General features: G+C 39.9%; 1 protein-coding gene across 3 annotated transcripts in view; it reads left to right on the top strand.

Annotated features, from left to right (window-relative positions):
• Positions 1–26348, top strand: part of mertk.L (MER proto-oncogene, tyrosine kinase L homeolog) — a 77600-nt gene that overhangs the window by 705 nt on the left and 50547 nt on the right. For all 3 annotated transcript variants that reach the window (XM_018262885.2, XM_018262883.2, XM_018262884.2), the window contains exons 2-4: positions 14215–14587; positions 15848–15948; positions 16983–17156. In XM_018262885.2, the coding sequence (XP_018118374.1) occupies positions 14215–14587; positions 15848–15948; positions 16983–17156 (648 nt within the window). The remainder of the gene's footprint in view (positions 1–14214; positions 14588–15847; positions 15949–16982; positions 17157–26348) is intronic.

The following is a 26348-nucleotide window of genomic DNA, read 5'->3' as shown; positions in this document are numbered from 1 at the left end:
TAAGATAACTTTTAGTATGTTATAGAATGACCAATTCGAAGCTACATTTCAATTGGCCTTTATTTTTTCATTTTTATATATATATATATATATATATATATATATATATATATATATATATATATATATATTCTGTATTTAACCAAAGAAAGGCATTTTATTTTACAATGAGAAGTCAGAGAGAAAAGGAACAGAATCCAAATTTTTTTTTTATAATTATTTGCCTTCTTCCAATGTTGGACTGGTCCACCGGGATACCAGGAAAAGTTCCGGTGGGCCCAGGTGTCAATGGGCCCTCATGCTGCTAAACATTTGCCCTATTTCATGGTCATTCCCTATTTCTTTGAGACAAAGAGACTAAATAGATTGAATAATGGATTATAGTATGTAAAGAAAAGAGACTAGGAGAATAGAGGTTGATTGAGGAAAGGAAGAATAATAGTACTGAGAGTGGGCCCCTGGTCTAGGTTTTTTGGTGGGCCCCTCCCTGGTCTCAGGTTTTTGGGTGGGCCCCTGGTGTCCCAGTCCGACACTGCCTTCTTCTTCTGGCTCTTTCTAGCTTTCAAATGGGGGTCACTGACCCATCTAAAAAACAAATGCTCTGTAAGGGTCTGGCCACACGAGCAGATTCGGGGGAAATTAGTCACCCCAGTGACAAATCTCCTCTTCTTCAGGGCGACAATCTTCCCGAACTGCCTTCCCCCTGCCCTCTGCCGGCTAGAATGAAAATCGCCTGGGGGAAGTCACCCGCGGCGCTTCGTTTTCCGACGTTGGCCGAAGTTGCCTCACGAGAAAACTTCGGGCGACTTTGGAAATCAAAGCTTCGCGAGTGCATTGCCGCAGGCGATTTTCATTTTAGCTGGCGGAGGACAGGGGGAAGGCAGTTTGGGGAGATTGTTGCCCCTAAGAAGAGGAGATTTGTCGCTGGGACGACTAATCTCCCCAAATCTGCTCATGTGGCCACCTTTAGGCTACACAGTTTTGTTATTGCTATGTTTTATTACTCATCTCTTTAATTCAGGCCCTCTCCTATTCATATTCCAGTCTCTTATTCAAGTCAATGTATGGTTGCTAGTGTAATTCTTTACACTGTAGCAACCAGATTGCTGAAATTGTAAACTGAAGAGCTGCTAAATAAAATGTGGACTGGCAGCCTACAGGAGGGAGGCTTTATTTGGCAGTACATCTGTTTTTATGCAACCAAAACTTGCCTCCAAGCCAGGAACTGAAAAATAAGCACCTGCTTTGAGGCCACGGGGAGCAACATCCAAGGGGTTGGAGAGCAACATGTTGCTCAAGAGCCACTGGTTGGGAATTACTGCTCTACATCATACTAAACACTATTTAAATGGTGAAATTACAAATTATCGTTGGTTTTAAAGATGTTCATAAATGTCATTAATAATAAAAACAGAATTTGTCTATTCCTAGCTGTTTTCTGCACTGTTGATGTTTACTTTTAAACAAAATAACACAAGCCTGACTTGGCAGAATGTAATGAAAATATTTTATGCATGTACATTGAAAAGTTGCTTAGAATGAGGGATGCACCGAATTCACTCACAAATACAAAACTGAATCATAATTTGCATATGCAAATTAGGGGTGGGAAGGGGAAAACATTTTTTACTTCCTTTTTTTGTAATAAAAAGTCACACAATTTCCCTCCCCGCCCCTGATTTGCAAATTCAGATTCAGTTCAGCCAGGCAGAAGGATTCGGCCGAATCCGAGTTCTGCTGAAAAAGGCTGAATCCCGAACCCAATCCTGGATTCGGTGCATCCCTACTTAGAATGCCATTTTTCTTTTAGAGAGACATTTTTCTTTAGCAAACATGTATTTTGTTATTTGAACTCCCTTTAATTATCTAATTAATTTAATTAAAATACCTGTGCCGTGACTACAGGAAAGGGACTTTCATTTCTAAGCTGGTTGATTGACTTTTGGGAGATAGCGTTGAACAAGGGAGGGGTGGCACAAGTATTCTCCCTCAAGTGAAAATTAAACCATTTATTCTGTTTACACAGCTGGACGCATAGTGGGAACCAGTGAGACTAACATTGTGTTCCCTTTGAACCTGGCAGCAGGGTGAATTCCATCAACTAAACATTGTGCATTGTTTTAACAGTGGGTTTAAACCCCAGAGACTTCAACTGCACATGCAGAATTGCATAAAAGCTAAAAAGACTTTTATTATAAATATTTTCCAGGTATACGATCTATTGTCTGCAAACCTATTACCTAAAAAGTTCCAAGATGCTGGAATGCAATAAAGACCTTATTATTATTGTCACATATTTATAAAGTGCCAACATGTTCCACAGCACTGTACAATAAATGTTTGAACTGAACATATGTTAAATGTAAACACTTAGGGGCCCAAGTGTAAGGGTCGAAGTGAATTTTCGAATTAAAAAACTTTGAATTTCGAAGTAATTTTTGGGTACTTCGACCATCGAATAGGCCAAAATTCTATTCGAATTGAAAAAACGTCACAAATTCGACCATTCCAAAATCGAAGTACTGTCGCTTTAAAAAACTTTGACTTTGACACCTAAAATTGCTGTTTAGCCTATGGGGAACCTCCTAGAACCTCTCTGAGTCTTTGGCTAAGTTTTTAGAAGTCAAAGGTCTTTTTTGTACGATCCTTCGAATTGTTCGATTCGAAGGATTAAATCGTTAGATCAAACGATTTTTACTTCGCTTGAAAGCGGACGTTTTCGATCGAAAAAACACTTTGACTATCGAAGTATCAAATGTGATGGTCGTTTTTTAACTTCAAAATTCAACCCTTAGTAAATGTGCCCCTTAGGGGGAAATGTAATAAAATTTGCAAAGTGAACAAAATGTGCATGTTGCAATGTAATATTCTTCATTAGGCTTTTATAGTATTGCAAATCTTAATTGTGCATTGCAAACCTGGGTGCAAACTTAAAAATGTTTTTATTCTGACGATTCATTATCACAAACTATAAAATTTGCAATCGCTTTTCTAATGTTGCATGAGGGGCAAAGTGTTTGGAAAGGCAAAACTGTTCACTTTGCAAACATTGCAAATTAATTGCTAACAATTTTTACTTGGGTTGCACCGGATCCAGGATTCGGTTCGGGATTCGGCCAGGATTCTGCCTTTTTCAGCCGAATCCTTCTGCTTGGCTAAACCAAATTCAAATCCTATGCAAATTCGGATTTGGTTCGGTATTCGGCCGAATCTTTTGCGAAGGATTCAGGGGTTCGGCCGAATCCAAAAAAGTGGATTCGGTGCATCCCTAATTTTTACATTGGCGACCATTATTACATCCCCCCATTATTGTGCAGCGCAGATTACATACAAAATACCCCATACATAATTTATACGAGGAGTAAAGAGTAAAAAACCTGGAAGTTACACCCCAGCAATTAAGCTTAATGAAATAAATTGTCATTCTTATAACTGGTTAGATAAAAGATTACTTTTAAATGTATTTGCCTTCAAAAGCAGTATCTTTTTATACTTTGCTAGTCTCTGTCCTGGTGGTTCTGAAACAATATAGCAGATATCAGCTGGTTAACAAACCTGTCTTCACTGGGATACAGCTGACTTCTGCTACCTTAGTTCAATTGCAGTTAAAGGGGTAGCTCACCTTTAAGTTAACTTTTAGTACATTATAGAGTGGTCAGTTCTAAGACACTTTTCAATTGGTCTTCATTTTTTATTTGTTATAATTTTCAAATGATTTGCCTTCTTCTGAATCTTTCCATTTTTCAAATGGTGGTCATTGACCCCATCAGTGGCCAGACCCTAAGGCTACACAGTTTTGTTATTGCTACGTTTTATTACTCATCTCTTTAATTCAGTCCCTCTCCTACTCATATTCCAGTCTCTAATTTAATTCAATTCATTGTTGCTAGGGTAATTTGGACCGTAGCAATCAGATTGCTGAAATTGCAAAATGGGAAGCTGCTGAATAAAAAGCTCTGTCTCAGAATGCCAGCCTACATCGTACTAAAAGTTAACTCAAAGTTGTAGAACCACTTTAAATTTATAAATAACTGTAACACCACTGAAAATGTTTACTTAATGGATATTGTAAAGTTGTTTACAATTCAATTTTATTTCATTTGGCAAACATTTTTTTGGGGGGGGGGGGGATTTACATCCCCTTTTAATAACAGTTTTTTTACATAGCCTTAAGGAATGTTGCTGCTCATTACAAAAATGCCTTATATCTGGAAAACCCCCAGGTTCCAGGTATTTTAGACAATAAATACAAAATGTACTTTTTATAATCCCATTTCTATGCCATAATCCCATTTCATAGTCGCTGTGTCCTTTTGACTCAGAGCATGCTTGGGCAATTTGTGCTTCACCAGATGTTGTCGATTTATTAGGCAGGGATGCTGGGAGTTGGAGGGCCATAGGTTGCCTATCACTACATTAGAGTTTCAAAATTGATAAATTCATGTACAGTTATAAATGTTCCTTGCTTTTGTCTCTTACTCAATTTAGCTTACTTACCACTTCCAGCCTTACTGCCATACAGGGTTGCCATCTTTTGTGGAAAATTTTCCAGCCTTCCCATCTCTAGGATCTTTCTTCCCTGTTAAAATCATTTGCGTCAAGTATTATTTTATATTGACCAGACCATTACAACAGCATACAGATGGCAACTACATACCTCCCAACTGTCCCGTTTTTAGAGGGACAGTCCCTCTTTTGACAGCACAACCCGCAGTCCCTCATTTGTACTGAAAAGTGCAGTTTTTCTCTGCACTGAACAACCAGAAAAACAAACAATGTTTCTAACTTAATTGGCTTTTGGCAGAGAGCCCAGAATAGCTGCAGCAGCTGATAAGATACTTTTGTAACAATTTCAAGATAAGCAAATAAGTAATTGTAACAATAGATAACAGGCCCCTTGAGAAAAGTTAAACTCACAGTTTAAAGGGCAATTCACCTTCATTGCAAAACTGTTAGAACTAAAAAAAAACACAGAATTATGTTCAAACTTTCATAACCTGCCAAATTTTATAAAATGAACATGGTAATTAGGGGGTGGCCACAAAAATGGGCGTGGTCAAAGAAATTTGCTGTGCTATGTGAGGCAACTTTTTTGTCCCTCTTTTTGTTTCCAAAATGTTGGGAGGGATGCAACTATAGCAAAAAAAAACGGAAAGTTTTGGCTACCAATAAATTTTAAACCAGCTAGGTGGTAAGCCTATAGTCAGATTGTTGGCAGATCTTTCCAGTTAGCACAATATACTGTACATTTCCATATGGAAGCACAATGTGAGAACCTTGCCTCGGGTGCAAAGGGGCATCAAAAAGTCACCTCCTGTAACTTTAAGAGCCGAATTTCTGGTTGTTAAACTGGAGATTTGGCTCTGCTGGTGCAGTAAGTGCAATATCTCTCTCTGCATTAGCGATGTGGTCCCCCCCAGACCCGCTCTAACGCTAAGAGCAGATCAGAATAGGGAACGAAATTGGAACTGCTGCCTTCAATGGCGCCACCTTTTGTGACGTTCTGCTCTCATGCAGTCGGTTCGTTGTCCCCTTCAATGTTGTGCAGTTTTTTGAAGCTATTGCATCTTAAGCCATCTAACTAGCTTACCGCTTTTGCTATTGCTCACCTCCATTTGATCTGACTTTTTTGTTTCAAGTTGCTTTATTTTGGAGTGCTGGGATTATTTGAACTTTACAGACTGGCACCCATCTTTTACTTCTTATGGTTGTGCATTCCTACTCACTGGAAATATATATATATATATATATATATATATATATATATATATATATATATATATATATATATATATATACAGCAGTGCTGTCCAATTTATATGGTACAAAGGGCCGGAATTTTTCTCAGCCTTGCACAGTTGCGCTGAACTGCAGACATTCTTTCTATTTCTATAACTGTGAACGTGTAAAGCTTCCTGCTGGCACAGCCAGGTACAGATTTGGGCCGGGCCATATGTTTGCTGTTGCTGCTGGGCAGGGCGCTGGCACAGGTACATAAATACTTGGGGACAATATGATGTGATCAGATTTATTTTTGGCTGCTGCTGGCACAGTTAAAGATTGGGGGCAATATGATGGCTGCTGGAGGGCTGTATGATGGATGGCTGCTAAACTTGCTGTTACCGGTATGGGGGGGCAGTATAATGGATGGCTACTGTCACAGGTATGGGGGTCAGTATAATGGATGGCTACTGGTACAGGTATGGGGGACAGTATAATGGATGGCTACTGGTACAGGTATGGGGGACAGTATAATGGATGGCTACTGGCACAGGTATGGGGGGGGCAGTATGATGGATGGCTACTGCCACAGGTACAGGGTGGGCTGTAAAAAAAATCTATTGTTTTCGAACACAAACAGTGCTCTTCCTCAGGGACATACCCTGAGGTTTGAGCACTGTTTGTGCTTGATACGTTGGATTTTTTGTAAAAAAAAACTTACTCTGTAATATATATGCTATTGTTCGGACAGAGCTATTAAGGCTATGGGCACACACGCTGAAGGCTCCAGCTGCTCTCAGCCTGCGTATTTTTGGAGGCTGAGAGAAGCGGATCTGCTCCTTGCCCCTGCTCCATTGATTTTAATCCGATCAACCTGCGTATGCACACACACAGCAGAATGAAGTGGAGGTCAGCCCAGAGATGCCTCTTTTTGGCTCCTTCTAGGGCTAGACAGGGCTGAAATCAGCCTGCCGAAATCCCCAGGCTGATGACCACTAGCAGAATCTACTTATTTCTTTGCGTCCAGAAGCCTTGTGTCAGCTCTGGTGTGAACACACTCGACAGATTTCAGCTAAAAGTCTTGCGCTTCTTCAACAAAATCAGTGTGTTCACACCGGAGCCAACACAAGGTTTCTGGATGCGAATGCTGAAGAGGATAAGATTCTGCTAGCAGTCAGAGGGGTTAAAATCGGCGTGCGGATTTCAGCAGGCTGATTTCAGCCCCGTTTGGTCCTAGCATTTGTATATTTGGGCTGACCTCCATTGTGTGTGTGCACATGCAGGCTGATTTTATTCAATTCAGTGGAGAAGGAGTAGATCTGCTTCTTTCAGCCTGCAAAAATACACAGCTGGAACCATCAGCCTGTGTGCCTTTTGCCTTAGGGAGACGTACACCTGGTGCTTAATGCTGTGTAAAAGCCTTTTTGAGGTGCCTTCTGTGTCCCCCTTTGGTGGTATGTTGCAGGCAGTTTTTCCTGAATGACACTTGCTAGTCATATTGATGACTCTTTGTGAAATATACCTGCACTAGTGATGGGCGAATCTGTTTTTCCTCACCAAATAATTTGCAAAACGGAGATAAAATTCGAGAAACGCCGAAAAATAAATTTTTATGTGTGCGGCAATTTGGACACAAAACCAGTTTTTTTTTTTTGTGGCGAATTTTCCACAGTGAATTTTCGCTGCAGTTTTGCGAAAACTTTTGCAGGCGAGGAAAATGCGGAAATTAACACGTATCCATGCCTGCTGAAAAAATTCGTCCATCACTAACCTGCACTTCATTGGTTGTCCATGCATCCAATTACCATGTGCCTTCCTACAGCATCAGTATTTGGCATTGCAGGAGCTCCCATCAACTGTGTGTCGGTAGCAGCTGGAGCTGATATAGGTAGAGACGGACCAGATATCACATTGAGCTACACTCAGCAACTTTCCATAAGAGCTATATAACATATAAAGCATGCAAGCAATCTCAACATGACCAGTAGCCCACAGCTTGCATTTATTCCTTAAAAGTACTATAGTTTTATGTTTTCAATGGTTAAACACAGGCTGTGGGTTATTCATGATGTTTCCTTTGTAATTAGTGGAAAGCATCCAAGTTTGACTGTTGTTACAGAGAATGCCATAGCCATTACACACTTTCCAAGTCAAATTTTGTTTTATAGAAAATAATACCACTGTGAGTATATGCAGTAGGTATGTGGTAACAGGTGAGATCACAGAGCCCCTTAGAATAAGGGTAGGATTCCACGAGCGATCCGACGCGCTGCAACAAAACGCATGCGTCAAAAATAAGGTTAAGAGGCAAGAGATAGAATTGTCGCTGCGTGCTGCGTCTGCATCAGACAGTCGGATCACGTCGGATCAACGCTGCGACACCATGCGACAATTCTATCTCATGCCTTATTCGCATGCATTTTATCGCAGCGCGTCGGATCGCGTTAAAATCGCTCGTGGAGTCCTACCCTGAGGGAGCGGACCGGTGCCCGGTGCCCCCCCAGGCTGATGATCTCCCTGACCCGACGCTCTGAAGGTAGGTTTAATTTACGCACACTCGGGGGAGAGCATGTAGCTGCGACTGATGCAATGTACACACCGCTTATTGCAGAAAAGTTTAACACCTGGTTTTATTTGGCCACATAGAGTGTAACAGTGAGATAACGTTTTTGGGCAGTCAAGCCACCATTCGTTATATTGCATACTAGATATACAGGTATGGGACCTGTTATCCAGATTGCCAGGGACCTGGGGTTTTCCGGATAAGGGATCTTTCTGTAATTTGTATCTTTATATCTCAAAGGAGAACTATAACCCCAAAATGAATATTTGAGCAACAGATAAATATTGCCCTCTTACATCTCTTGCCTTGGACCATCATTTTGTGACGGTCTTTGTGTTGCCTCAGAGATCACCTGACCAGAAATACTACAACTGTAACAGGAAGAAGTGTGGGAAGCAAAAGACAGAACTCTGTCTGTTAATTGGCTCATGTGACCTAACATGTATGGTATGTTTGGTTTGTTTGTGTGCACTGTAAATCATACTATCCCAGGGGGCGGCCCTTATTTTTTAATGGAAGATTTTTATTTATGATTACCCAATGGCACATACTGCTAAAAAAGTAATTATTATGAAAATAGTTTATTTACATGAAGCAGGGCTTTACATATAAGCTGTTTTATGCAATATATTTTTATAGAGACCTGCATTGTTTGAGGGGTATAGTTTTCCACTAGAAAATCATTTAGGCATTAAATAAATTCAATAGACTGTTTTTTCTTCCAATAAGGATTAAATCTATCTTAGTTTGGATCACGCTATTGTTTTATTATTACAGAGCAAAGGGAAATAATTTTTCAAAATTTGGATTATTTGGATAAAATGGAGTCTATGGGAGATGGGCTTCCCTTAATTCGTAGCTTTCTGGATAACAGGTTTCCGGATAACGGATCCCGTGCCTAGATATCCCTGCCCTTCTCCAATTTACTGACCAAAGGAACATGCAATAACTAGTGTGCAATTCCAGAGTTGATATTGAGAGGGTTGGGGCTGTAGATGAATCACGTGCCTTGCTCCTTAGGAGCATTGGATCCATTGTGACATATTTCTCTGTGCGCTAAAAACAGGTTTGGTAAGTCTGTCATAAATATTAAACGTATAGTGTGCAGTTATCTAATGCAACAGTCACATGGCTGCATGGGCCGCTGGAGGTTTAGTTCCTGGAGATTGTTATTGGAGATTTCACTACTTGTTTTCAGAAAATGACAATTCAAGATTGTATTCAGATTTTTCATAGCAACAAAACGTTATCATGGTTATATATTCAGATTTTTGAGATATATGAAAGGGTTGGTTCACTTTTAAGTTAACTTCTGGTATTTTTTAGAATGGCCAAAGCTAAGCAACTTTTCAGTTGGTCTTTCTTATTTATTTTTTAAAATGTTTTCATTATTTGTCTTCTTCTGACTCTTTCCCGGGTTTCAAATGGGGGTCACTGACCCCATATAAAAACAAATGCTCTGTAAGGCTACAAATGTATTGTTATTGCTACTGTTTATAACGCAACTTCTCCTGCTCAGCTTGCAGTCTCTTATTCAAATCAGTACATGGTTGCTAGGATACTCTGGACCCTAGTAACCAGAGAGTTAAAATTGCACACTGGAGAGCTGCTGAATAAATCAGTAAATAACTCAAAAACTATAAATAATAATAATAATAAAAAATGCAACTTTTTTCCTGTCTTCTTATTCAAATCAGTGCATGGTTGATAGGGTAATCTGGCCTCTAGCAACCTGATTGCTAAACGCTGAATAGAAAGCTAAATAAATACAAAATCACAAATTAAAAAATGAAAACCAATTGCAATCTCTCAATTGTCACTCTCTGCTAGTACTAGAAGTTAATTTTAGTACATTTAGTAAGTGGATATTACTGCATATTGAATTTATTGGGGAATTATTCATATGAATAACTAAAACGAATGTTTTTGAAACATACATTTCTCTTTAGAAATGGCACTAAATAACAAGCTTTGTTTTAAAAATATATTAAGGCTAAAAAATGTGTGGCATGCCAAGTAATGATAACAGGGTTAGAGGTTAACAAGGGAGACTCAGTAGGTAACATTAAGATAGAGGGGAAAAGAAGAAAGTCAGGGGACAGCAACAAGAGAAAGGAGGTCAGCTGATCCCAGGATCCCCTAGGTGCAGCATCTTGCTTGGAATTTTATCCCCAGACAGGAATTGTCTAGCTGTGTTTGTGGACAAAGAATATTTACTAAATCATGGGAAGCATTTAAGTCTTGAAGTCTGTTTCAACCGCTATCTTCCTCAGGGAAATGTTTACACAGTGCATCATCACCACCCTGCATAGACACCAAAAACAATCATAACACAGCAATAGCCCCACAGATATTTGGACAGAGGTGGATATTTTCCTGGCTAAAGCAGAACAAAACGGAAAATAATATGATAATAGATAATAATAAAGTACTGCAAAACTCTTTCCAGCTTTCAAATGGGAGTCACTGACCTCATCTAAAATACAAATGCTCTGTAAGGCTACACACATTTATTGTTATTGCTACTTTTTATTATTCATCTTTCTATTTACACCCTCTCCTATTCATATTCCACTCAAATGGTTGCTATTGTAATTTGGGCCCTAGCAACCAGAGCTGTTGAATAAAAAACTAAATAACTAAAAAAACACAAATAAAAAAACGAAAACCATTTGCAGATTGTTTAGAATATCACTCTATACATCATAGTAAAAGTTAATTTAAAGGCGAACAACCCCTTTAAATTTAAATAAAACACTGATTTCACTATTAAACGAACAATTTACAGTTGTGATGGACCAGAAATTTGCTGGTTGTAATTGACTTTGTTATTTTTGCAATGGGACCTGAAGCTTCAGCTCCATCCACCCATTGTTATTCCTACCCAGTCTGTTCTGATTGTTGGTGATATTTTCAGAATTTCTAGCACAGGTATGAAATCTATGATCCAGAACGCTTTGCCAAAGTGTTTCTTAAAGAATTTTCTCTTACACGCAAACAACCTTTTGGGCGTATTTATTAGACTTCAATTTTTTTCTGGTCTGGGTTTTTGGGGCAAAAACTTGAATTTTTTGAGCAAAAAAACCTCAAATATTTTGATATTTGTTATACCTCAATGTAGAGTCCTGCAGGGGGCCGGGTACCCGCAAAATCCTGCGGTATCCTGCAGGTTGTGGGTAAAAGTTCCGGGTATAGATGCGTGTCAGCGGTTCTGCGGGTTTGCGAGTCTTGTCAATAGCGATTTTTACTCCAGAAGCGTCACTAGAGGGGGGCGGGCCCTGGTGCGTGACGCACAGCCGGGCCCCGCCCCCTCAGAACGGCCGCATTTGCCAGCGGCGCGTGGTCTGCCGGGGGGCCCTGGCCCGCTCGCACCCCCTGTTCCCCCGGTAGTTCCGCCACTGTTTTACTCCTTTTTTATGATCACGTCTACTTCCGATGACGTCACTTCGGTTTACAATGACAGCACTTCCTGTTTACTCCCTTTTTTCTGATCACACCTACTTACAAATGATGTCACTTCTGGTTTACAATGACAGCACCTGATTCTTGATGGTCAGCGGGTCTTGGGTCCGGGTTGCAGATAAGGTACTTGAGGGTCGGGTAGCGGGTCCAACGGGTAAGAATGTGGGTACGGGTTGCGGATTGCAGGTTGCGGGTACGGGTCGGGTTCCAAAAAATGGACCCTCACAGGACTCTACCCCAATGCTGCAAAAAGCCAGAATCTGAAAATTCGCCATCTCAGACCTGTCAAGGTCCTGTATAAGTCAACGGGAGAGGCACCTGTATCCCAAATTGAAGTTTGTGGTCTTCAGTATGTTTATGCCGAATATCCAACCTTTTGGGGGTTGTCAGGCAAAAACTCGGAAGAATAGAGTGATTTGGGAAAAATCCCTCCTTTTTGGCGTTTCTGGCAAAAACATCGAGTGATTCGGGGAAAAAAAGCCAGACAAATTGGTACAATTCAGGTTTTTCGCTTGATTTTGAGTTTTTTTACAATCCCATTAAATAGATTTTTTTAAATTAAAAAATCAGCTAAAATCGGGCAAGGGAGTTTGGTCGAGCTTTTTTGCTTACTATTATGAGATAAATTCTGATTTTAGTAAATAACCCCCTTAGTGCTGCTTTCACCTTTCGAATATCTCTCTCTATCCCCTGCCAAAATTGAGCAGTTGTACAGCAGATCGTTGCCCGTGAATACTGTATGCCATTGGAGCTTTGCGGTAAGGCCAAGACCTGTGCTAGTGATATAAAGCAGAAATCTAGGCCACTTGCCAGGAATAGCACAACACCTTACTGTTTATACTCTTGCTCTGCACTCAGCTCTTTGTCTTGAGTCAAAGCAAAATATAAAGTATGTGTTTTACCTCTAATCCATCCACTCATTTTATTGGGCTTCTTTTCATTAAATTGCAGATGGTACTAAGATTCCCTTTTGCATTAACCCTTTCACAACATAAACCAGTGCTTAACAGATATAGAGGTTTATGGTGCAAGAATACACTGCTTATAGCAACCAGATGTCAACCTTTTCTTAAAGGAGAACTAAAGCCTAAAAAATGAATATGGCTAAAAATGACATATTTTATATAATGACCTTATTGCTCCAGTCTAAAGTTTCAGCTTCTCCATAGGACCAATGATCCAGGAATTCAAACCTGTCACAGGGGGTCACCATCTTGGAAAGCGTCTGTGAAACTCACATGCTCAGTGAGCTCTGAGCATCTGTTGAGAAGCTAAACTTAGGGGTTGTTGCTAATTATTAAGCAGGAAATTCGGTTTGTCTGTAATATAAGCTGATGCTACAGGGCTGATTATTAAATTCTGATGCTAGTTGTGCTAGTTTCTGTGATGTAGTAATTATCTGTATTAATTACTAATCAGCCTTATATTGTGACATTTATATTCTATGTGTACTGTATATTGTGAGTGGGTCCCTAAGCTCAGTAAGTGACAGCAGCACAGAGAATGTGCAGTGAATCAGCAGAAAAGAAGATGGGGAGCTACTGGGGCATCTTTGGAGACACAGATCTTTACTACTAAAGGCCTGTGGTTGCCTTGGGCTGGTACAGAATCCCAAAAAATAATGTACAACATTTCTAGCCTACGTCTTCAGTTAAGCTTTACTTCTCCTTCAAAGAGCCCCCCCCCAAAAAAAACAGGGGTTCTTGCATAATAAAAGCAACTCTAAGTAACCTGTCAAAATACACAAATCAAAAATTTTCAGTGGGTTTCAAGAATGAATGTATGTCTATTTCTATTTCTATTGCACTACTTATGTATGCAGCACTGTACAGCAGAACAACGTTATTAGAAAATTTAATTGCAGTTGGAAACAGTATTTATGTATTTCTTTCTGTTCAATGGTACAGGCGTGGGATCCGTTATCCGGAAACCTGTTATCCAGAAATCTCTGAATTATGGGAAAGCCAGCTCCCATAGACTCCATTTTATTGAAATAATCCAATTTTTTTAAATGATGTCCTTTTTCTCCGCAATAATAAAACAGTAACTTATACCTAATCCCAACTAAAATATAATTAATCCTTATTGGACGCAAAACCAACTTATTTTGTTTATTTAATGTTTAAATGATTCTATAGTAGCCTTACGGTATGCAGATCCAATCTACGGAAAGATACATTATCCGGAAAACCCCAGGTCCCAAGCATTCTGGATAATAGGTCCTATACCTGTAATTCCGAGCTTTCTGGATATCAGGTTTCAGTATAAAGGTTCTCATACTGGTATATATACTATCCTGTATATTGTGACCTAGATTAATGAAGAGTTGCACAGACTTCTTTTACTATTTGTCCTGTTTGCAGCTACATTTGCCCTGGTACCAACATCATAGTAATGTGATAGTTATGGTGAAAATTAGGATTTTAGCAATTTACATTGACTTTTTTTTACACTTTTCTTTATTGCAGAAAATGTAAACACATTGAGTGAATTACATGTACATTCTGCCACCCTGCCTGCATCAGTTGAAGAAGCCACTACACCGGAGATACTTAATGCTGCTAATCTGAGTACCCCTTATATAGACGATAGAAGTGACTCAGTCGCACCGCCAACCCGCTCTTCTAAGCGCTTTATGTTTAAGCCAACTGTGCGGAATATTGCTGTTTCAGAACATAAAGATGTCAAGTTCAATTGCTCAATTGTTGTCCCAAATACTGATAGTGGAGACCAGATTGCCTGGTGGAAAGATGGAAAGTTACTACCTTCCTCTGACCGTATTTCCATCCAGTCTTTTGAAATCCCAGATCCAACTGTAACATCTATGTCATCCTCCTGCAGGTGAGATGTGTGACTAATTTCTTATTTAGTAGTTTAATAATTAGAAGAAGCGTGTCATTTTGCAGTTCCATTAGTCCTGGAGGACTGTCTTCTGGAGGGACAGTCTCTGTGCAGTCTAAATTCTTGTGATATAAACATGTGATTGGCCATATTAAAGGGGTGGTTCATCTTTAAAGGAGAAGCAAACCCAAAAGTTAAAAAACCCTACCCCCTACATAGACCCCCCTCCCTCCTCCCTCCAGCCTTATGGGGGGGGGCAAATGTTACCCCGGGCAAATGCCCCTAACTTTTTACTTACCTCTCAGTGCAGATTCAAGCGTCGGAGTTCATGGACGCCATCTTCAGCTGCTTCAGTAATCTATAGCGACAACTGCGCATGCATGGTCTCATTCCGAAGATTACCGAAGAGAAGAAGATGGCGCCCATGAACTCCGCTCTTTACTTACCCCTTTACTTACTCCGTCATTCCTTACCCCTTATGGAGGGGTAAGTAAAGACTTAGGGCATTTGCCCGGAGTAACACTTAGGCTGGGGGGAGGAGGGAGGGGGTCTATGGGGGTAAGGTTTTTTTAACTTTTGGGTTTGCTTCTCCTTTTAGCTAACTTTTAGTATGTTATAGATGAACCATTATTTATTTTTTATAGTTTTTTTAAATGATTTGCGTTCTTCTTCTGACTCTTTTCAGCTTTTAAATGGGGGTCACAGACCCCATCTAAAAACAAATGCTCTGTAAGGCTACAAATGTATTGTTAATGCCCCTTTTTATTACTCATCTTTCTATTCAGTTTCTTGTTTATATCCATATATGGTTGCTAGGTTAACTTGAACTCCAGCAACCAGATTGCTGAAATTGCAAACTGGAGAGCCGCTGAAAAAAATTCTAAATAACTTAATAACTACAAACAATAAAAAATGAAAACTTATTGCAAATTGTCTTAGCATATTCCTCTCCATCATACTAAAAGTTTAACAACCCCTTTAAAACCAAGTGCAAAGTTGCCCAAATCAAGTAACTGATATTGTCTAGTCCGCATTTACTATATACTTTTCTACTGCAGTTTGAATAATGAAAGCGAAAATTTTATATGTGTTAGTCAATGTTGGCCTGATGCCCCAGGCCAAAAGATTTGCAGTTCTAAGTAATCTAACCTAACCTCATTATTTCATTATATAAAACATTTTATTATGTACAATCTTGTCTTTTAAAGATTCTTTTATGAAGTAGTCAGAAGCAGGCTGAATTAAACTTTTGTGTTAAAGTATTGCAGGCGTTCAGAGACTGGACAATGGGACATACAACTGTAATCTGACAGTAGAGGGGGAAGAAGTTGTTTCGGAGCCTGTATATATCCAAGTGGAAGGTAAAGAATAAGAAAAAAAACTAGGTTTTAAATGTTCTAAATGTTGAATGGTGGCTAAGAATGGAGAAAATTGAGATATAAGTAAATATTGCCCTTTTACATCTCTTGCCTTGGACCACCATTTTGTGATGGTCTGTGTGCTGCCTCAGAGATCACCTGACCAGAAAATGGTTTATTTACACAAAGCAGGGTTTTACATATGAGCTGTTTATGCAATATATTTTTTATAGAGACCTACATTGTTAGGGGGTATAGTTTTCCTTTAAGCCAAAAAGTTATGCCTTAATTGTTCCAGTCCATAAAAGTGTTTGCCATAAGCCACGTGATTTTTTGGGTCTTTTTCCCTTGTGCCAAGCTGTCGTTAAGGTTAGATTTGGGACACACTCTAGATATTTTCACACATACACTGAAAAAGTATTGGTTCCAAAATCCAGTAGCAATTATAAAGAGTACCTTAGCTCAGACCTGGTCCCTGGTTGCTTGTTGGTTCATCTGGCAGGTGATTGGTTTTGGTTTCCCCCTTCCACTGACAAGCCAGTACATGTTAGGGTTCTTACACAAGGGTGGTTTTTCCTGCGCTCCACTGCGTTGCACTTTCTTCCATTCAGCCGCAGGGAAGCACAGCAGTAGATGCACTCAATTATTGTGAAGGGGGCTGTACTCACACAGACGCATGTATGTGCAGAACGCAGGTGAAATGCAACATGCTGCGTCCCACCTGCGTTTGGCGCTTACATGCGTCTGTGAGTACAGCCCCCTTCACAATAATTGAGTGCGTCTACTCCTGCGCTCCCCTGCGGCTGAATGGAAGAAAGCACAGTGCAAGGGGAGCACAGGAAAAAACACCCGTGTGTAAGAGCCCTTATAGATAATATACGACTTACTTTTCACTTCTCTTTTATTGTCTCATTAATTAGCATCTTACATCTCTCTCAGTTTCCGTATGTGAATTTCTTATGAATTAAATGCATAAGTATTGCTGAATTGCTTATGTTAATTACTTTATTGTTGTTACTATATTGTTTTTCTATTAGGTCTGCCATATTTTATTCAGCAACCAGAGAGATTAAATATCACTAAGAACATGCAATTTAATATTACCTGTGAAGCTGTGGGACCCCCAGAACCTGTGGAGATATACTGGATCCTTAACAGTACAAAAATCAATACTATTCCAAAAGTTTCACCAGCAGTTTTTACAGTATCAGGTGAGTACAGAACCTTTAGAATAGCAAGTATGACCTAGTTCTGTTGCTACATAATACCAGCCCACTTATCTAAGGTGGCATTTTACTGTTGGTGACAAAAGACAGAATTCAGTCTCTTCTAGTCTATAGAGCACACTTGCACCGCTGCCCCTTTACCCTGGTGTGCTCAAAGTTAGGAGGTCAGCATTGAGTCTGCAGCCTTAAGGTGGCCATAGACTTAAAGATCCGCTCGTTTGGCGACATCGCCAAACGAGCGGATCTTTCCCCGATATGCCACTAACTGCATGGCTATATCGGGGGTAATTCGAACGTTCGGCCGGATGCGCCAAGGGGCTCCGACGGGTCGGTCGGTTTAAAAATCAAACTTTCCCGATCGATATCGTAGCCAGATATCGATCGGGAAGACCCGTCGGAAGCCCCCATACACGGGCAGATAAGCTGTCAAATCGGTCCAAACTACTGATATCGGCAGCTTTATCTGCCCGTGTATGGCCACCTTTAGGCATCATACTCAGAAGTGTCCCTGCATAGAAAGACCAATGTTCTTAGTTTATGGCAAATCCGTGGCACTTAAATGGGTTGTTCACCTTCCAACACTTTTTTCAGTTCAGTTGGTATCAGACAGTTCACCAGAAATTAAGACTTTTTCCCATTACTTTCTATTTTCTATGTGTGACTGTTTTTTTAATATTGAAGTGTAAAGTTTCATTTTTCACCTTCGAAAGCAGCTCTGGGAGAGGGAGGGTCGCCGACCCTGTAAACTGTTTTAAATTGATACATTTAGTTGATACATTTCTTATCTTTGTCCCTGCTGAGCAGAATCCAGGAGTTTTATTAAAGGCAGCTGTTAGAATTGATACAATAGTTGCTAATACTCCAGAGATGCTGCTGAGAAATGTATCAACTAAATGTTGAAAAATTGTAACAGTTCAGAGTCTGCACCTGAATTACTGAGCTGCCAGACTGAAACAGAGACAGGGACATTCAACTTCAAACTTTTTGAAAAAACAGTACAAAAATGGAAAGTAATTGATAAAAAGATTTTATTTCTGGGGAACAATCTGAAAACAGTTGAACTGAAAAAAGTGTTTGGAAGGTGAACAACCCCTTTAATTAATTTAATTATTTAAATTAATCAAATAAAGGAGACTTGTATAGTTTTTAAGAAGGTGAATGTTACCAGCAAGTACTCAAGAGATGATATCATTGAGGGACAGGGTTACAAATGCAACTTCCCCATGGCCAGGACATAACCAGATGTATCATAGTCTTGTAATGCTGCAGACAGGCAGAGAATAGACTAACAGGTTATTGTCTGCAACATCATTGCTGATATACCTGGCAAAATAAAAACTGTGATAGAGCATTCGAGTGTCAGTGGCCTCATTTAAATACAAATTAATCCTCCAATTAAAATCCCATGTGTATATCTGGCTCCATGTTTTTTGCTCCTAGAACTGGAGTTGGAAGTTTTAAAGGGGTGGTTCACCTTTAAGTTAACTTTAATATGTTATAGGCCATTTCCAAGTAACTTTGCAATTGGTGTTCATTATATAGTTTTGTAATTATTTGCCATCTTCTGACTCTTTCCAGCTTTCAAATGGAAACAAACGCTCTGTAAGTCTGTAAAATATAGTGTTATAGCTACTTTTCATTAATCAACTTTCTATTCAGGCCTCTCCTATTCATATTCCAGTCTCTTGTTCAAATCAGTGCATGGTTGCTAGGGTTTGGACCCTAGCAACCAGATTGCTGAAATTGCAAATTAAAGAGCTGCAGAATAAAAAGTAGGGATGCACTGAATCCAGGATTCGGTTCGGGATTCGGCCAGGATTTGGTCGAATCCTTCTGCCTGGCCTAACCTAATCCTAATTTGCATATGCAAATTAGGATTCGGATTCGGTTTGGTATTCGGCCAAATCTTTCACAAAGTATTTGGGGGTTCGGCCGAATCCAAAATAGTGGATTTGGTGCATCTCTAATAAAAAACTAAATAACTCAAAAACCACAGATGAAAAACAACTGCAGATTGTTTTACAATATCACTCTCTATATCATATTAAATGTTAACTCAAATGTGGACAAGCCCTTGAAAGACAAAAAGTTTTTCTATCATAAAATAATTATACAATGTCATATCCCCCCTCTGATTTTTCATGACAGTGTAATATAATGAAGCCAAAAATGACACAGTAATCTCATAAGAGCAAGATGATTCATAAGGGGTGCAGCAGGACAGTTTTGTGGGTAGAAACCCTATAATAATTAGGGGTTCATGGCTTACAAGGAAGACTCTGGGGCAACGATGGCTTCGCAGGCAGCGCAACACTTCGGCAGGCGAAAATTCGATCAGACAGCGCTAATTCACTAACATGAGAAGTACGTCCAGGGCGCCAAACACCTGCGAAATTGCGCTAGTGTTAATTCGTCAAGCAAATCGAAGTCGCGCTAGTGTTGGCTAATTTGCATACGGCGGGAAGTTGAAGTCCAGGGAACCTTAATAAAGAAAATAGTTGTTATATTGCCCTACACACTAGCCCACTGTATAGTTTATGTGCCATATGTAAGGAATTGTAGGGGGGAACCTGGTTACCCCAAAAAAAAAAAAATATATGCTCTTTTGCAGCCTATCACCCTGAAAAAAAGGAAAAGTCGCCAGAGTTTTTTGGGGCTTAGAAAAATTTTCAACTAAAGTTTGAAGAAGTCCTATCTACTGTATGCCCTTTCATTTTTGTGTTACAGCCGATTTTGCTTTGTCCAAAAGGCTCGTTATAATTTTTTTTTTATGGAACTCCCGTAATATCAGTAATAAAAAAAGAACACTTAAATGAAATTTCAGACTGCTGGATACTTCTTCCATAACAGACAGGCCCTTGCCGTAATATATGACTAAAACCAGTGACATTTTACAATGGCGAGTCCTACTGGGTAGAGAATTCAATAACAGTTCAACTTGTCTTTATATTAACGTGCACCTACTGAGCATAATAATAATAATAAAAAACATATTTTTCTAAATTGCTAACACATGTAATGTGAACAGAAGGGAGAAATACTTGAACTATAGCTCCAATCATGCCTTTCCTCAAATCCTTCAGAGCTGAGTAATCCCTTTCACCACAGCATTCCATTCCATTTCTACCAAACCACTGAGCGTATGGCTGTTCAATGCAGCACCAGGCTGACTGAGTAATGGATTCAATCACAGGCAAGTCCCTACTAATAATAGCATAGGGAAATGAGAGTATGCATTTTTTTGCATTGGGCTTCTGTTGTTGGGCTTTCCCTTCTAAGAAACAACCACGTTATACCCAGGAGCATAGACACTTTCTCATTAAAAGTAATTTGTATTATTACCTTATTATTAGCATGTATTTATAAAACACAATTATATTTATCAGCATTGTACAATAAATGGGTGTATACATTAAACATACAGGAAAACACACATACCACCAATAACCAATACAAGCGGTAAAGAGAGTCTTGCTTAAAAGAGCTTACAATCTAAACCTTCAGAGCTGGTATGTTAATAGGGTGATGTAACAGGACCCGGAAAACTGGTAAGCTTGATGAAATTAGGTTTTGTGGTGTAAATCAAGAATCATTTGAGTTTTCAGGCTAAACCCTCCGAAAAAAAATAGAACATCATTGTATTGAGATGGGCTCTTGTTCAGTCTGTAGAGTGATTAAACTGACACACACAAGTAACTTAGTCTGTTGCTCTAACACAGTGATCCCCAACCAGTAGCTCGTGAGCAACATGTTGCTCTCCAACCCCTTGGATGTTGCTCACAGTGGCCTCAAAGCAGGAGCTTATTTTTGAATCCCAGACTTGGAGGCAAGTTTTGGTTGTATAAAAAACAGATGTACAGCCAAACAGCGCCTCAATGTAGGTTGACAATTCACATAGGGGCTATCAAATGGCCAATCACAGCACTTATTTGGCACCCAAGAACATTTTTCATGCTAGTGTTGCTCCCCAATTTCTTTTACTTCTGAATGTTGCTCACAGGTTCTAAAGGTTGGGGATCCCTGACTTGAAAACACAACCAACCCACCTCTGCAGCAGCTCTACTTTCCCTCTTATCATACTTTGAGAAGTCAAGATTCGCTACTACATACTTTGGGTTAGCCACCTCAATGGCGGGGAAGTACTTAGCACATTCCCGGGCTACTGATATCCACTACTACAGACGCCACTTCTGGTACCAAATGTATTGAGAAGGGCTCTTATTCAGTCTGTAGAGTGATTAAACTGACACACACAAGTAAAACAAACATAAGAGATGTATTGATACTTAGCTGAGGGACCCCTCCATAAAATGGCTCAGCAGCAATTCCAAAGTAACCAGGCACCCTGAAGTCCAGGCAGAAGTCAAAGAGCCCACAAATGAAGCTTTATATATGTTTCCCCCACATAATATATAAGAAGTATATATACATTTTAGCAGCTAGCATACTATATATGGTAAAAATACCCCATTACTGCATATATGTTATCACTAAGCATACTATATATGGTTAATATACATCATTATTGAGTACATCTTATCAGTTAGCATACTATATATTAGGGATGCACCGAATCCACTATTTTGGATTCGGCTGAACCCACGAATCCTTCACAAAAGATTCGGCCGAATACCGAACCGAATCCGAACCCTAATTTGCATATGCAAATTAGGGGTGTGAAGGGGAAAGCATTTTTTTTTACACAATTTCCCTCCCATCCCTAATTTGAATATGCAAATTAGGATTTGGATTCGGTTCGGCCGGGCAGAAGGATTTGCCCATAACGGAATCCTGCTGAAAAAGTCCGAATCCCGAACCGAATCCTGGATTCGGTGCATCTCTACTTTATATGGTGAAAATCAAGCATTAAACAGTGTCACATTCCTTGAATTGCTAAAAGCTTTAAACGCCATCTATTCTCTCTATCTTCTGCTCTGTGAATCACTAATTTTCCTTACAATCATGAAGGCTATTAACATCTGCAAATGGTTCAAGTGACCTCTGCCATTTTCTCCTACATGACCTTGACAGGTCTTAGATGGTGTATTTAAGGATTTAGAAATTTAGAAAAATATGCTTTTTTTTAAAAAAAACCTCAAAAAAAAAAAAATCAAGTTTTTTTTAACCAGAAAATGTGAGTTTTGACCAAAACATAAACAACTTGAAAACTCGAACCTTAATAAATATGGCCCTAAACATGTGATCAGCTACCACAGGGGTCTCCAGCCACTGGGCCGAAGACATTCCTGAAGTGGGCTGCCGAACAATTAACGCAGCGGTCCAAATTGAACGCCGGCACGCCAAATTGAACGCCTACCCCTCTTACCCCCTCCCGAATGCCTGACCTCTCCTGACCCCCTCTGACCCCCTTCCCTACCCCGACTTCCCCCCCTCGGTCCTTGCAAAAAAATGTGTCTTTTCTTTGGTAGACGGGCCAAAAAAGGTTGGGGACCCCTGAGCTACCATTCCCACTGGTTGACACTCATGATATCTGTCCCTTTAAGCTTATGAAAGATTTTTCTTTAGTGTTTTTAAATGCTTAAGGACTTGATTGCCATAGGCTGTCCAAACATGAGAAAAAATAGGAAATATAGAGAGAGGAAGTAAAAAAAGGAAGAAGGACAATTTCAGCTGCATGGTGGCTTTGTGATTCAGAGGCTCAGCAGTACGATGATGTCATACTTATGCTACTGTCACTGCTGCTTAGAATGAGGAGACTTATATAGAATAGTTGACACTTCATTAAATTTAGGAGCAACTTTTGTATCTGTTTGGATAATATTGTGTCATTAAATACAAGGGTGCTCACCAAATAGAGATTTAACATTGTTTAACATCCACTTCTCCGCTCCCAAAGCGCCATATTTATTCTTTCCATAAACGATTATCTTGCTACTCTTTTTTAAACGGCCCTTGTATCTCATAGGCAAAAGCCATATTGAATCTGGTGACATCAGAGAAATTCTACTGCACAACTTGTCTCTTTATAGGAATCTGTAGGCTTGGGGTTTATTATTCTCTGCATGATCAAAGTCTAAAAGGATTATTTATCAAAGGTCGAGTGTTAGAGTTTTTTTAACTCGAATGACTTCGAAACTCGAATGGTATCTTATTTAAGAAATACTCAAATGGCAAAAACCTGAATGTGCGAGTTTGAGTCCCGCAACCTGAAAATTCGAATTGATCGAGTTTTCAGCTAAAAAAAAACTCGAATTGAGTTCTAGATTTCGAGTATAGGGCTAAAACCCTCCAAAAAACTTGAAAATCAAGCAGGCTTTTAACCTCTTCAAATGGTTCAAGGGACCTCTGCCAATGACTTCTACAGTAACTCTTCAGGTTTTAGGTGGTGTATTTCCAGGGTCAGAGTATAATAAATCTCGAATATTTTTTAATTTTGATTTTTTTTTTTTTTTTAAATTAATTAAAAACATTTTTAACCTCTAAAATGTGAGTTTTGACCCCCCAAAAAATACAACCCCAGTCTTAATAAATCTGCCCCTAAATGTCTACCCCTGACTGTTAGTAAATACATGATTCTTATGCATCTTGTGGCACATAGTGTTCCTTAGCTTTTATGTCTAAATAATGTGCAGGCTATAGGCACAACTGGGGAAGTCTATGTCCCTCCTACCTACTGCCCCAAGTGCTGCATTCATTTTGTTTCACTCAATTTGGTGAGCACAAGGAGTTGCATAGTTTGATATACAATTAGCGTTGCCACCTTCCCATTGTTCAGAACTCAAAATAAGGGGTGGGTGGATGATGTTGATGGGGTGGAAGGATGACATCAGTGGGTGGGGTCGGTGATGTTTGTAGATGGATTCATGACGTCAATGGATTGGCCAACTGGACTGGTGGCAACCCTATGTACTATTTGAATGGCATGGGGCAAGTTGTAAAGTGTGCACCATAATAATAAATGGGCCCTCACATGTTTCATTTATTTTGAATGTAGTAACATTTTTGGAGAAAAGCACACAATAGCCTTTTATGCAAGAAGAGTCGCCACCTCTTCAGTTTTCACCCAGAGAGCCCGGTTTTCTGACTTTCTGTCTGAATTTTCAAATTAGGAAATCTGGACAGGACTCTTGATTAGCCAATTGAGGATCACCATGTCCTAATCCTCCCCCTGATGTCACCACCCAGCCCCATAAATATCACCACCCACTCCCTACATCACTACCACCTCCTGCCTGGACTTCCTTGCCCCAAAAGGTGGCAAAAAGCTGTACAGTTCCCATCCTTTCCTACTGGGCTCTCATTTCTGTATGACATGGGAATGGGGGGGAGGGGTAGGGTTTGGTAGCAAGTAGGTGGTGCCAGAAAAGAAGGGGTTGCTGACAGCAAGCAGGTAGGTTTATGCAAACTTGGGCAGAAAGGGTAAATGGATGCTGGTAGCAGAAGACCTTGGACCATGGCCATATGTGTGGCCTTTGTATATAAAATAAAGATTATATTCAGTAAACTGATTTTGCATATGTGGCTCTCTAAAAGCTGGTATTAGGAAAGCTATCACATGATGTTTGTTTCCAAGTAGCTTTGTTATCCTGTTGCTGCGCATAATTTCCCATTAAGGGGCCCATTAAGCTTCTTATATATTTTCTCTGTTCTTGTAACTATAGTATATTGAGAATATATAGGAAAATCTGGTTGGTAGTAGAATAATTTGTGATTATATAAAGTTAATACTCGGTGCTGATTTAAAAGCTACTTAGAGACTGCAGTCTGTGCTGGGAATTTGTACAGTTATACAATAAGTGTGGTTAGGCAGTTGGGTTATTTTAGTCCAAATAAACCTGTCTAAGGGGCCAATAAATTAACTCTCGCCATCGGAAAATCAAATATTTTATTGACTGCTGTGAACTTATGGCAGACATGTTTTACTTATGAAAGCATCATGAGTTGTTTGAGGTTCTGCTATATAGAATACTCAAAATGTTCAGTTTTATCATGTCAGCTCCGACCTACTCAGATGCCATAAAAAGCATTATGATATGGATATTCTGAATTTTACCATGTGTATAATCATGTTTTTTTCCCTTAAAAAGTCAAAAACCCTGATGTCTTCCAAATCCTTAAAGGGATGCTGTCATGGGAAAACATGTTTTTTTTTCAAAACTCATCACTTAATAGTGCTGCTCCAGCAGAATTCTGCACTGAAATCCATTTTTCAAAAGAGCAAACAGATTTTTTTTATATTCAATTTTGAAATCTGACATGGGGCTAGATATATTGTCAGTTTCCTAGCTGCCCCCAGTCATGTGACTTGTGCTCTAATAAACTTTAGTCACTCTTTACTGATGTACTGCAAGTTGGAGTGATGTCACCCCCCCCAGCAACCTAACAAAAGAACAATGGGAAGGTAACCAGATAGCAGCTCCCTAACGCAAGATAACAGCTGCCTGGTAGATCTAAAAACAACACTCAATAGTAAAAGCCAAGTCTCACTGAGACAAGGGTTTGGCTTCTTTTACCGAGATAATAACAGCGTTTTTTAATAGCATGGAAAATTGGCACAACTTTATTTCCTTTTGTGGCTGAAAGTTCAGAGTAAGGGGAGGCATTTATTAACCGTTGCTGCTCATGAAAAAAATTAAATATAACCCATTCCGTTTATCGGTAGGGTCGCCAGTTGTTTTAAAACAGGGCACCTGTAGAATGGCCATGATGCTGGGGCTAATTGCCATTGCTGGAGAGATAATATTGCATGGTTGTACAACTGCTGATGGAGTGTGCATTATGTAGTGATACAGTTAGCTTGCCCATGTCTGCATGTTTATAGCTTCCCTGTTTCAGGGCTGTGATCTCAATCCTTGAAGCTGGGCATATGTAAGCAGATACAATCTGCCAACTTAGCCCATTATTGGAACCTTATTTGTCTATGTGACCTGCTGACTGATAACCAGTGGCGTAACTACCGGGGGAGCAGGGGGTGCAATTGGGCCAGGGCCCGCACCCCCGCAGGGCCCCAAAGCAGTCACGCGCCGACTGGATTCTGCAGCTGCCGCACGGACGATGTTGGGGGCGGGGCCCGGCTGCACGGCCTGCACCAGGGCCCGCCCCCACCTAGTTCCGTCACTGCTGATAACCGACCAGTTGGAAAATCCATTTGGTAAAGAACAACGTTGGCCCATTGCTGCAGTTGCCTTCTTATATGATGCACAGGTCTACATTATA

The sequence above is a fragment of the Xenopus laevis genome, chromosome 5L (assembly GCF_017654675.1).
Source record: "Xenopus laevis strain J_2021 chromosome 5L, Xenopus_laevis_v10.1, whole genome shotgun sequence".
In the NCBI taxonomy this organism is placed as follows: Eukaryota; Metazoa; Chordata; class Amphibia; order Anura; family Pipidae; genus Xenopus; species Xenopus laevis.
The sequence above is the reverse complement of the archived record's forward strand: the minus strand, read 5'-3'. Positions and strand labels throughout refer to the sequence as shown.